Source organism: Erpetoichthys calabaricus, chromosome 13 (assembly GCF_900747795.2).
Source record: "Erpetoichthys calabaricus chromosome 13, fErpCal1.3, whole genome shotgun sequence".
NCBI lineage: Eukaryota > Metazoa > Chordata > Cladistia > Polypteriformes > Polypteridae > Erpetoichthys > Erpetoichthys calabaricus.
The window spans coordinates 106,763,670-106,777,594 of NC_041406.2; the positions used below are offsets into that span (position 1 = coordinate 106,763,670).

Genomic DNA, 13,925 nt, shown 5'->3' on the forward strand with positions numbered 1-13,925 from the left:
CACACCCATGGAATAGTTTGCAAAAAGCTGCTGATTTGGTCTATTTCAGTTTATTTTCAAGTGAGTTAAATTAGGTTACAACATTCTTCATCTCACCCATTTCTCCTAAAGTGTTTTCTATTAAGGAGTAAATTCTAATAAGTAGTTAAATGATTATTTGTAATGAGTAGTGCAAATACAGCATGCTGCTGATTTGTTTATTCTCATTTGCCTTTTATTCTTATTGCAGCCTACCAAGGAGAATTAAAGACAATTAAAATTGTGCTTGTGGGCAAGTCCAACTCAAATTGGTCAGTCATTTGTTTAATGAGGACTATAGTACTTTATCTCCCGAAATTATATGTGCTCACTGCCTGTTACAACCTCACAGAAGGAGGTATATGACCTGATTAAGTAAGGGTTATACTTACAAGAAAAATAAGTTTGCTGTAGAAATAACAAGTGTACAAAAAAAAAAACTTTAGCAGGACTTAAAATCCATGTATCTGGATATACAATAAACTACAGTCCTTTCAGCTTGCTATTTGATAATGATGAATCTAGCTTCCACTTACCTGTATAACTAGAGGTAAATTCACTAAAGCAAACGTGTTAACTTTGCATTAGACAAAGCAGATTCATATAATGGAATAATATTGCATTGTATAGCTCCTTGAAATTCATAACTGAATTCAGAGTTGAATCATTTTCTGCCAAACAAATCTTGAAGATTGGGATTGGCCATAAAAACCACAATCAGTGCACCCTCAGATAGTCATAAATCAACCTAACAGTATTTCCTTGAACTATTCAATTAAATTAGATTAAACTAGAGGTACTCTGCTATATATTAACATACTATAAATAAACAGATTTACATATTATGTCATTGAAAAAATTCAAACAATGCTGTTGTCATTTACTGTATAAATGGATTTTGGTTTTATAAAAATCAGAAACAACAAAAAAAACTACCGTGAAAGGGGTTGGCTTGTATCAAAGAGATCAACCGTTGTAACCAGAGAGGATAATCTCATTATATGTGAATGAAAAGACACACTAAAACAGATTAAATGTAACCTATTAATTAAATCAGAAATGTTTCTGTGAAAATTCTAAAGTACTATGGTGCATTGACAGTGTGGGCTAAATCAACATAATGAGGAGTACAAAATACTTAATTTTTTCTTCAAAAAAAAAAAAACAAAACATATATTACAATTAAGAATTATCAGCCTTCTCCATTTACTTTTTTATTGAGGTAATATGTATTTTACCAGTCATATCCTTCTGTTTGAAACAAAATAAGCCTAAATACCCTACATTTAGATAAATGGTATTTAGATAAATGGTTGTTTGCCTTGGGCGCCCTGTGGCCCTGAACTTAAATTCAAGGATTTAAGGAACATATTAAACAAGAGGCATAAAAACAATATGCAGATAAATTAAAAATAATAACTGGCTCCTAAATATTAAATATATTTGAAAGCAATACTTAAAATATGCAGATAAGTTAATAAATGAGTTTAAACAGATTTAAGAAAATGTATATTTGTAAAAATAGAATTACTAAAGATGTATTAGAGCACCCTCTGTTGGAGGCAAAATAAAACAACTGACAGTAAGGATATGTTACAATATTTGTTATTAGGGTACAAAATTTAGAATCACTGACAGAAACGGGTCACATCACAGTAAGTTTGTAAAGTCTCATTGTTAAACAATTTGTTTAGGTAATGATTATTTTAAATAAGGTGAACCAAAATTGTATGCTTTTTCTGTTGTGTGGCTTTATATTTGTACAAGTTTGTGATAAAACTCAATAATCCACTATAGATTTGAACCTAGGACCACTTGAGCACCACTGGTATCACAGATTTGTGTGATCCATCAGACTATAACAGTCACAAATTCAAGTATTCATTCAGTGAAATCAATTCTAATGTTGATTACATAAATACAGCAAAGTCTAATTCTAAGCAGTTAAACTATTTTTTGTTAAGCAAACCTGTTCTAGTCAAGACATAAAGAAAGAAAACAATTAAGACATTTCAATATCTTACTCTCATAGAGAATAATACTACTCATGCAGCTTTCAATAAATTTTTCCATTAAATACCAAAGAGGCTCCTTTAGATGTCAGAATGGCGAACTACTCTTGGAATTTCTTCCATGCATTTCCCACCCTGGCTATCAGTGCTGTGCCCACAACTCCAAATGCACTCAGATCTCAGAAAAGATTCAGTGCAGAGTGTCACAGAGGTGACAAAAAGTAAGCACTACATGCAATTCTTGCTTTAGACGTACCAGTTGGGGGTCATTGGAGGAGACCGTGATGGGAGGCTTTTCGTCTCCAAATGCTCCAGAGATAAAGATTTTCTCAGGACTGGATTCCACACCATTCCACCAATGACCTTCCGGCAAAACTGAGTATTCACAGATCTGTAAGAGTTTAGATTGAGTATGAGAGAAAAGGAGACACACAGCATTAAACCAAACAGCAAAATATAAAAGCACATTCATGCAGAGTATAAATATATAATTCTAATTGTGCGCAGGTCCACCATGAAAGGCACCACACACATTAAAGCATTTTAACAAAGAAAGAAACGATGCAAAGATGGCAACTGTTACTACACTGTAACTCTAGCATTCAAATAACAACTGCTAATAAGTAAATAACATGTACTATTAGCAAGACACCCAAGTAGAATAATTAGGGGAACACAGCCATTAAAAAAACACTTAATGGGATGTGGAAAGAACAAAACATCCAAAAGAGCTGGAAGATGGTATTCTGTAATTGGTGCTAAAATACAAAGTAAAAAGCCATGACAGAAATTCCAAACAATTTTAAATATGTACAGTGTCATTTCACAGATAAAGGATTTGAACCCAGATTCCTATATGTTCTTCTTGTGTATATGGGGTGTGGATTTGCTGTAAGGACTCCACTTTTCTCCTATACCTGTGAGAAAATGTTGGCGTATATGAAAGTGTGCTCTGCAATGGAGCGTAGTCTCATCCCAGGGCTGGTTTTTGCCTCTTACAGGTGTAACAGATCCTGCGTTTTGTCTAGCATTCGAAAATAAATGAATGAAAAATATATTTATTACATGTTTTCTGCTTTTATGTAAAAAGGAAATGCTCCACAGAATTATGTGCTTGTGTTACATTGGAAAAGGACTACAAAAATCATGAAATATTTGAACTAATTCAAAAATAAAAGTTTTTTCTATTGTAAGTGCCACATAGGATGGACAGGCATCTCTACCAGGAGAGGGGAAGGTTACTTACCCAGAAAGGAGGCCCCAAGTAGATGGTCAGGCATCCTGACCGAGAGCGGAAAAGGTGATTTACCCAAGCCGTGGATGGACGGACATCCCAGTCAAAAGAGGAGTTCGCTTACCTGGACAGGACGCCCAGGCATCCTGAACAACAGTATTTACACATCCCCTGGCTGGGATAAAAGAAGAAAAGGACAAGGAAGGGCTATCTGAGGGGTGTTTATTTCCTCCCAGGCACTAGATGGCAGCAGCCCTCCATATTGGCGCCCATTCTGGAACCTGCAGGGAATGCCGGTAGTTGTAGTCTCGCAGCACAGCCCTGCTGGGGTCCATGGGTGCCACAAGAGGGCGCTGCAGGAAGATACACTTCCTATTATGTGGACTTCCGCTTGACCCAGAAGGGCTTCCAACGGGCAGCAGCCCTGGCATCGGAAGTACTCCCAGGTCCTCAAAAAAGTGACCACGTCCCTTGTCTGAACGAGTCGGAGCTTGGAGGATGAGGAGCAACACTAAACTGGAGGAGGGCACCGAGGTGGTGAAAGAAGAATAATTGACAGAGATAACTTGTGTTTTGTGCTGTACACTGAGGTATTGTGTAATAAATCATCATATATTTGAATCCGGGACTGTGTTCGTGTGGTCATGTTTGGGGCTCACTGGCACCCCCGTTTACATAACACTATTTAATGCTAACAGTGACCATGACAGTTACTATATAAAACACCTCCATCTGGTACCGTGGGCTGGCACAATATACAGCATGCGTCTATCCAGTTCTTCTAACTAGCATGGTCTATATAGCAGGATTGGTAGGCACTTATTGCTAATATACATTGTGAAAGTCTGCAATAAACCATACCTTTGTCTGGGAACTTGGTCCTAGTATGTGCTATGAAACGTACATTAAAAATACAAAATGCACCTGTGATCGTGTATTGGATTAACTGCGTTTGATACTGTCATGTGACTATATAAAATAAGTGATATGTTTATGGAGCACAAAACACGAATATCAGCAGAGTTTTTTTGCAGCCTTTGTAGATTTTCATAAAGTGCTCGACTCTGTTGATCGAGCTGCCTGTGAGACGCCCTGAGACGTCATGGGAACACCCTGAGGCTGCTGGATATCATGGCTGGCCTGTACTCTGGTACTGTGAGTGCTGTGCAGAGTGGAGACAGAACCTCTGCGTTTTTCCATGCTGATTTTGGGGTTCGTCAGGGGTGAATTCTTGCTCCTACTCTGGTCAATGCTTGCAAGGGCTGGGTGTTGGGCAGGGTTGCAGGGTCCAACAGCTGTGGAGCATCTATTGGTAAAGAAAGATTCACTGATCTTGATCTTTGCCAACGATTCTATGATCGCCACGGAGTCAATGGAGGCTATAATCGGGACTCTCGAGAGACTGAGCAAGGAGTCCGAGTGTCTGGGCTTGCAGGTGTCCTGGATAAAAAACAAAATCCAGGTCTTTAATGACCAGTATACAGACACATGCATCAGCAGTGTGTCAGTCTGTGGAGAGAATGTCAACCTTGTCGAGAGGTTTACTTACCTTGGCAGCAACATTCTTGTCTCTGGGGACTCTACCTATTAAGTCAGTAGATGAACTGGGAGAGCAAGGGGGGTTATGAGGTCAATGGAAAAGGGTGTGCAACGCTCCTAATATCTCTGCAAAAGGAAAAAGGTCCAAGTCTTTAGAGTCCGGGTGCTTCCTGTTTTGCCATATAATTGCAAGACATAGATGCTATCCAGTGACCAGAGACAAAGACTTGACTCCTTAAGTATGGTGTCACTTTGGAGAATCCTTGGGTACCAATGGTTTGACTTTGTGTCGAATGAGTGGTTGCTCTCTGAGTCCCAAATTATGTACATTAACCTGCACTGTGAGGGAGCATCAGTTACAGTCATGTGGCGCATTTCCCTGAGGGTGATCGGGCTCACAAGATCCTCATTGTTATGGACCTGAGTGGCTGGACCAGGGCAAAAGGATGCCCACGTAACACCTTGCTGCAGCAAACAGCTTGTCACTTCCGGCTTCTGGTGGGTGGAGCTTTTGGGGTTGCCAACCAGGATCCTGAGCAGTTTTGTCTTGTGGTGGGTGTTGCAACATGCTGTACCGGTGCATGCTCCCCAACCTGATCTGATCTGACATGTTTATTCAATATGTATGATAAAAGGTTCAACATTTTTTATATGTCCTATGCACTGTTTAAGTCACAATAGGAGAAAAAAACCCAAAACTTATCCATACATTCAATAGGCAGTTAAAGGAAATAGTCATGATGAAAAGCATTATCAAATAAGCCTCTATTATATTATATAATGTGCTGTAGTCATAGCTTAATGAAAAAAATACGTAAGTAAAATGTCTACCAAAGCTTCAAAGAGTATGGACACAAATTCTAAGACAAGTCTGTAAAAGTAGTGGAGGGAAATTAAGCCATTCTTACATGAGAAATATCATTGTGTATTGTTGTAAAGACAGTGGTGGAAAACGCCATTTCAGACCCTGCTCTACAACCACACAAATGTACAGCTAGCTTGTGATCTAGTTACATGAATGGCCATTGTATAAGATATGCTCCATTGCAATCTACTTCAAATCATTACTCAACTACGTTTGTGTTGTGGATAGTGTGACTGTTGAAATGCAAGATTCCAATATCACCAGGATAAAAATGCTTAAATATAAAATAAACATGACCACTTTTAAATAATTTGTGTGTATCATCATATGCTTTGCCATTTAAGTAAATCCCTGAACAAAACCATTCCAGAAAAACACACCCTAAACCAAAGCCGTGCCTTTTGGAATCTAATGGTCTGTGCCACCCATGTAAATATCCACTAAACGAACTTCTTAAAGACAACAATATTTTATACATGACCATTATAATGATGATATAGCAATTGATCATGTCAGTGACCACCCAAACAAAAGCACCTGTATTCAGTTTCTATATAAAATGAATAAAGTGTGTACTTTGTAAACTAAAGCTTAATTCTTATAATAGGACTTCAGGGAGAAAAAGCCATGCATAATTTCAGAAAAGGTTATCTGGGAACAGTTTAGTTAACCCAAAGATTCACTTGTTTGATGCTGGAACACTCTCTGTTGGTTTGAAAATAAATAGTATGCACCAGATAGAGCAAATATATGGTAAACAGCGTGAGCTGTTTGGCAGTATTATACATGCAACTCACTGTATACTGTCAAGCTGAAGAATATACCTGCTTTAGGTATATTCATGCTGATGCCACTTACATGATTATCAGATGTTCCATATGGTACAAGTAGACATCAGGTACGAAGACACAATGCAACTATGTTATGCCTTAACTCTGATACTAGGTATCATAACTAGACACCATCAAATGCAATTTAATAAGTATTTAGCCATTACCTTTCCTTACCATCTTGAAATAACAAATATACAGTATGTACAATAAAATTTGACAGAAATTAGACTCTTTAAGACTAGGATTTATAACAAATAGAAAAAATAAACATTTGAGAAAGAAAATGCATTACTCAGCAACTTTCTAGGTATGTTGGAAGATGGAAGCATTCCTATGGGAGAACTAATACTTTATTGCTAGATAAAATCTCCACAGATCTCAAACATCTTGGGGACATGAACTGGCAAGATGATTGATAGGAGCTGTTCATGATAACACCACACACTGAATTCTGACACCTGCCTGTTCACACCATGCCTTGAAAATTCAATGACTGAGATCTAAGAATCAGGGCAGGTTGGCTGCACACTCACCCTTAAGCTCTCGAAAACTGTAATACTGTTTGGGGGATTTGATTTCAGAAAACTCTACACATTTATCTATACTTGCTGAGGGGCCCTGGACTACTACTCTGGACACTACTTTTTTTTTTTTTTTGATTAATTTAGTGCTGACCTCACTTTCCTTCATGTTTCCACAAAATATACACTTAAATGATTTGGTTTATTATTGTAGACTAGCCAACCCGCGGCGTACCATACGCCGCATAATCAGGCCGCTTTTTTAATGATTTTTAAGCACAGAGAGAAAATTAACATTTGAAAAATCGGAAATGTAATAAATCACCAAGAAAAGTAACATTTCATGTGCCCACCCCCAACTCGTCACCTGAGTCATTTTCCTCTTTGCACAGTCCACATTCACGTGTGAGTCATGTAGACTTTTCATTGTTGTTTGTGGTTTTGGCTGCTTTTCTATATATAATCCACCAAGTCACCCGACCATGGTAGTACTGGGGGGGGTACTGGGGGGGAGGGGTATGTGTACAAAGGGCAGGGACGTAATCAGTGCGAGCGTATGACCCGCTAGCCATGTTTTTGAAAGTTTGGCCCTGTGCCTTATTAATTGTCATCGCAAAGGCAAATCTAACAGGAAATTGTCTTCGTGTTAAAGTAAAAGGCAAATTATCCGCGACAAACAAACTGTTTTACACGCTGCATACCAACCCGCGGCATAGTATACGCCACATAATCACGCCGCTTTTTTAATGTTTTTTAAGCAGGGGGAAAAAAATGAACATTTGCAAAATCCATAACGCTGCTTTCAGTAAGTACAATGCACACGCGTTTAATTTGTCGGCCACTTTTTGCCAGCCGTCTTTTCTGGTTTGGGCCGCTTTTGCAGTGTTACCGCTTGTGCATATTAAATCTTGAAATCCTTCAAGTAACTAATTAACTAACTAACACCCACCCACCCAGCTTGTGTGAAAAAAATGCGCCCGTTCTTTCATCATTTTGTTGCAGCCTATCAAAGACTTGCTGATCATGTTTTTTAGACTCAATATACATTGGCTTTTCACTCGGCGCGAGTTCATTTCGGATTATTACATCCAGCTAGTCTACTAGACTAATCTGCTACACGGCTGCATTTGAAAAACTGACTTATCCTGGATGAGTTTCACCGGGATTAATGATTAGGAATCTGGTTGGAACAAAACCCTGCATCCACAGGGGTTCACCAGGACCGAGTTTGGGAAACACTGCTGAACACAGACAAAACCGACTCAGGTGAGGAGTGGGGGGGCGGGCAAAGTAATTGCAGCTATTGATTATTCAGTGTTGTTTGCCTGGGTGTCTGATCTGCGTTGACTGACATGGCTATTTTCTGCGTATCCCATGGTTGTCTTCCGGCAGTGTGAATGCCTCGAGAGACAGGGCGTCCTTGTGTGGTGAGTTGTTGCAGTTTGTGACCACCTCGCTGACATTATCCCAATGTTGGCAAACAAAGCCAACAGCCATGTTGCAAAGTTTGAGTGCAACAGTTTCGTCAATGACATTTTTCCAAAAAAACACCCGACTGATAGAAACAACCCGTTACCTGATGCAGGAATTTCTATGACATTGAAAGAAGTGTTGTTTCCATGAAATACATTTGAAGCCGTAGCCATGGAGGGCAAAAGAACAGTCAACGTGGCTCACAGCTGGATTTGGACAGCAACACAGACCAAAGCGAGTATGTGTTTGATGAGCTGTTCGAGTTGGCGGAGGGGTAGAGTTTCTGGGCGGGGCTTTGTTGTTCGTTTCCCATGGTTTTCGATGGTGGACGTGGTCGGGTGTCATAACCGAAACGAATAATGAAAAGTCAACGTGGCTCAGAGGTGCATGTGGACTCCTAGCACAGACGAAAGGGACCAACTGGGTGGTTGGTGAGTTTTTTGCGTCCGGGCACATGAGCAGGCAGTGTGAATGCCTAGAGAGCGAGGGTAGACGCGGGCCGGGGAAAACAGAGTGTTGGTGGGCGGGGAAACGTCTTCCGTGTTCCTGCAGGACCATCTAAGAAGACGCATGTTTATCGCGGATGCGGTGGACGCCGGTCGGGGAATAAGGAGTGTTGGTGGGCGGGGAAACGTTTTCCGTGTTCCTGCAGGACCATCTAAGAAGACGCATGTTTGTCGCGGATGCAAATTGCTGTATGTAGCGTGTAAAACAGTTTGCTATGGTGCACGTGGTCGTGCGTTGTAACCGAAAAGTCAACGTGGCTCAGAGGTGCCTGTGTACTGTAGGACAGACGAACATAAATGACGGCGTTTTTTCCAAGTTGTCGCGTCCGAGTTGGTGGGCGTGGCTCTGCGAGTTGTCGTCATATCCAATGGTCTTAGAGTTGGTGGGTGTGGCTCCTTCCTGCGTGCACCATGGGCGTCTTACTTGTCGGCGGCTTAGTGAATCCACGCCCCTTCCGGCGTGCTTTCCATGGGTGGCTACTTGTCGGCGGCTTAGTGAATTATATATATAGATGTTACATGTTTACTTTTATTTTAAAAAAAAAAACACAACACATTAATAAAAGGACATGGCAATCTAACACTTTGGGCAAGATGGGGGAAAGTTACTGCATACACAATCCACTTTAAGTGTCAAGAAGGAATGAGTGTGTGTGGTGTTCCACAATGTGTCCTTACAATTAACAACATCATTGGACTTGTTTTATTTATTAGGAAAGTAAACGATTCAGTAGTACGTATTATGTAGCACGCAGTAATGTACATAGCACAATCTTACAATTTAAAATGCCACCACAGGGGTTGAGAATTACAATATGAAAAGTGTCCCAAAGTAAAAGCAGTAATGCAGAACACATGTGACTCCATTTAGAATCAAGGGACTTTGCAGTTTCTCACCTGCCTGTGTTCTTACAGCCCAACGTCCAGTAGTTCGCCTGTAGCTTTTTGTCCTGATCTAGTGCCTTCTTTGACTGAAAGAAGGTGTGATGCTCCACGCAGGATTTCCAGAGATTTTTGCACGCCCTATAGTTTAGGAGATTGAAGACCACAATATGATGCCTGGACTCTCCCTAGATAAACAGCAGAAGGGAGGGAAAAAAAAAAAAACTTTAAGTGTAATAATTATGCGAGGACTGGTTATTCATGGTTAAATCAATGTTATTTTGAGTTCATAAACAGCTTAACAGCATAATGGTTAACCACCTGTACAGCTTGTTGAGGTGTTGAGTGGATGTTTCGAATTTTAAAAATGTATTATTCTTCATCCTTGTCTGGCTACTACAAGAAATACTGATGAATTTCACTTCATACCATATCCACCTTTTTAAACCTACATACTCTACTTAATACTCAATTGTTTATATAATTATGTAAAAGCCAGACTGACAATTGGTGCTAGATCATCCTTTTCCATCTAGGATACACCGTCAATGTGGACAAATTGGATGATATAGGGGGAAACTGGTCGGCACCATTATTTAGAATAGAAGCATGCTATTTTCACCTTCCAAGTTTCTGGAATTAAACAATTCTTCTGTTCATTTAGCTAGCACTGAAATTTTTTAAGGAGTCAGAACATCACATGGTTATCAACACCTTGCTAAAGTATTGGGTTTAGTAATTAACCACTCATTTATTTTTGGTGTTGACCGTTGCCCATTTTTTCTGTCCTGTTCCTTGTGATTATTTTTTCCTAATCTGCCTCATTCCAAACAACAGAAGAACACCATCTGACCTAAAATGTGCCCCAATACCCTAATAAATAAATGATACAAATAAATGATAATGTTATTTGAAATACTTAAAATAGAAACTTTGAAGTATTGTGTTCATAAAGGAAAGGAGTTTCTGTTCTTTTAGGACTAAAATAGCTTCATTCAGAATAAAGACTAACAAAAGCAAAGTAAAAAAAAAAAAGATCCTCTATGACTGTGAACCATATTGCATTTCTAACAAATTATACAGAGATGCTTCTTGACTTTGGTCCAACACGCTTTAAAAGGGTGCAGAGTGGAAACAGGATTTACATTTGACAATCCTTTACCTCTTTTTTTATTTTGGAAGCATACATCTACAATAAAGGAATGCATGTAGTAGATGCAGAGTCAATTCAACATAACATTCATATCTTAACTGTGTACCTCTAATATACAGTGTATTTTAGTAAAATGTTTATAAGTGCATCTAAAGCAAACTGCAAATACAGAACGATGCTCTAGTCTAGACAGTCCTGTTTTGTATTCTTCCAAATATTAATGATATGAAACGCCCTCCTTAACCACTAGGTGTCAATGTTATCTTATAAATTAAACACACTGGGATTGGGCACATGAGGATTTCAGCTAAATTACTGCTTTCTCAAGCAACACAAACACCTCAAAAGGATAATGCAACTTACAGTCAACAAAAGCATTAATTCAGGCTGTGTACAGACTGTAGACTAATCACAAATTTTCGGACATGGTATGAAAAAAGGTATTTACCTTGACCTGGATTCTATAATATCATACAAAATAGTTCCATTAGCACATCCTCATTAAACTATTGGTCACAGAGTCCTCATTGTAATTTATGTCATATTGAACAATCTCAGATCAAGGTAACACACAATACTATACTCTTATTTCCTAGCTACGGTTGTCAAATCTCACAGTTCTAAAAATATCTCAAAACATCAAACACTATAGGTTTATAGGGTCATCATAGAGTATCGTGCTAATCAATATGCAACATGTCATCACTTTCAGGCACCATGACTTGTTGAGTACAGATACCTTACCTTACAACAGCACATTTGTTTTCCCTTCAGAAAAGCTCATCATTAAATATGGTGGCTTGGGACTTGCTCTCTACCAGAAGACCAAAGAGCTTAGTTCTTCTTTAATCGCCATACAAATAATGCATTAACCTGTTACCTTCAGTTTTATCATATCAAAAGATTTCTCCCCACCAATAAAAAAAACAAACTCATTGTTAACATATAACTATAACTATGGCTTAACTATGTTATGTTATAGAACTATAACATAACTATGGCTTATTTTATGAGAGACAAAGTCATCCCATTAGGGTTCAGATCAACAAACTTTGCTGTCACCTAGGATGCAAGACCTTAATAAATGCAATGCAACCTGGAAACACCTTAATCTTCCTTTCTAGCAATAGGAATACGTCATAATTCCCTTACTATCACACTAGGATGAACCTGCCCTTCTAGATGGAAATGGGACAAGAATGATAACTATAACTGAATGGAAGCTGAAAGGCGGCTGTAAAGTTTTTTCATACCTGACATCTGACTAGGAGCTGTTCTTACAGCACTTCACTGTACAGCTGGGGTTGCCGAATGTGTTAAAGGCATGCTAAAGGCAGACCTTTTTTTAGATTTTTTACATTTTAAAATACCATCTCTGTATGCTGTTGTGCGCAAAGTACATCCTTGAGATGTACATATTACGCAGATGTGACTTAGATTTGCTTAAAAAAAAAAACTGGCTCATTGAACTTATTTCAACCACTTGTAATAACAAGAACAATAGGACAGTATATACAAGTTAATTACATACAGAGTACATGTTTTCATTTGCCAATCAACATGCATTAAAACTGAGACAGCGCAAAGTCATTTTTTGCACATTAAAAGCAAAATAGCTCCTCAAGCTACTTAGATGACAAAAGAGTAACTTTTCCGGCTTAACTTCTGCATTGCAACTATTCATAGGTCATGAACTCGCAATGAAGCTTCTTGCAGAACAATACACCAATACTTACATGCTTCTGCCTTAGCTGTATAAAGAATCTTTTTCTTTTAAAGGAAATCTTTATTATGTTGACCCTGGGGGAAACAAAAATCTATAATCACATTTTGATTGAGGTGTCCCTAATTACAGAGTACTTATAATTCTTAGTAGCAGTTATGTTGTAACTAAATGTTTATTGTTACATAGTATTCTATAGAATAGTAAAGACCTGGTTTCAAATGCTGACTGCATTTATATGAACATAATTATTCTGATTGAAATGTGTACATGTAAAATAGCCATCACTTCATGGTTTTCATAAGCAATTTCATTTTTCAAGAATTAGTTAAACACATTTATTTAATCACTTATCTAGTAACAAGATAGTTACATTTCCTTATATTATACATGTCTAGAAGGGGTCCTAGAAGAAGATGTAAAACAATTCTGTCAAAGAAGCAATAGGTTAGGTAAAAGTAACTTAAAAATTTTTTTAATTATTTTTTCAAGAACACCCTATATGTAAGAAAAGATGACTAAAAGAATTCAGTGAAAGAAGGGACAACTGGCCTTCAAATACTAACTCCAATATTGCCAAATGAAGTGCTACCAAGTATGGGCTTGAAACACTGAGTAGTACTCCACAGGTGTGCCCCCTCTTTACAACTAAGAGTGTTTTAAATTTTATGTCTCCGCAGAGACAGGAAAAACGTTCTTATGAAGGACCCAAAACTAAAATGTCATTGAGAAGCTAGTTTAGTGCGGAAAAGAGGAATGAAATTAGTGAGTAAAACGGATGATGTGTACTGCAAAACCCAAATAAATGTGAATTGCCAGAGAAACCAAAACACAACTTTGAGGACCTGGGAGGGAGCAACTAGAGGAGACAATAGACACAGGGAGAAAGTGTAAATGTGAAATTGACAATGACCGGATACAGGATTCAAACCTGAACACAGGATCCATGAGGTACTAACCACTATACCACTGCAACAATCATTAAAGAAGTGTTTCCACAAGAACAGGGCGCAGAATGAACATGAAACATGACTTCAATTAAACTAAGAATTTTGCTTTTACATAATGTCATATTTGTTTTTAAAAATCAGTAAAACTAGATAAGCTGAATACTTATTCCATGCAGTCATCTACATCCATTGAAAAGTCACCTAATGTTTTAATTT

At 38.3% G+C, this 13,925-nt stretch overlaps 1 protein-coding gene across 1 annotated transcript in view; it reads right to left on the bottom strand.

The window, feature by feature from the left end:
• ptpn3 (protein tyrosine phosphatase non-receptor type 3) overlaps positions 1-13,925 on the bottom strand; it is a 363,093-nt gene that overhangs the window by 98,997 nt on the left and 250,171 nt on the right. The window contains exons 11-13 of the mRNA XM_028817422.2: positions 12,773-12,836; positions 9,899-10,071; positions 2,287-2,421 (exon numbers count right to left, since the gene is read on the bottom strand). Coding sequence (XP_028673255.2) covers positions 2,287-2,421; positions 9,899-10,071; positions 12,773-12,836 — 372 coding nt within the window. The remainder of the gene's footprint in view (positions 1-2,286; positions 2,422-9,898; positions 10,072-12,772; positions 12,837-13,925) is intronic.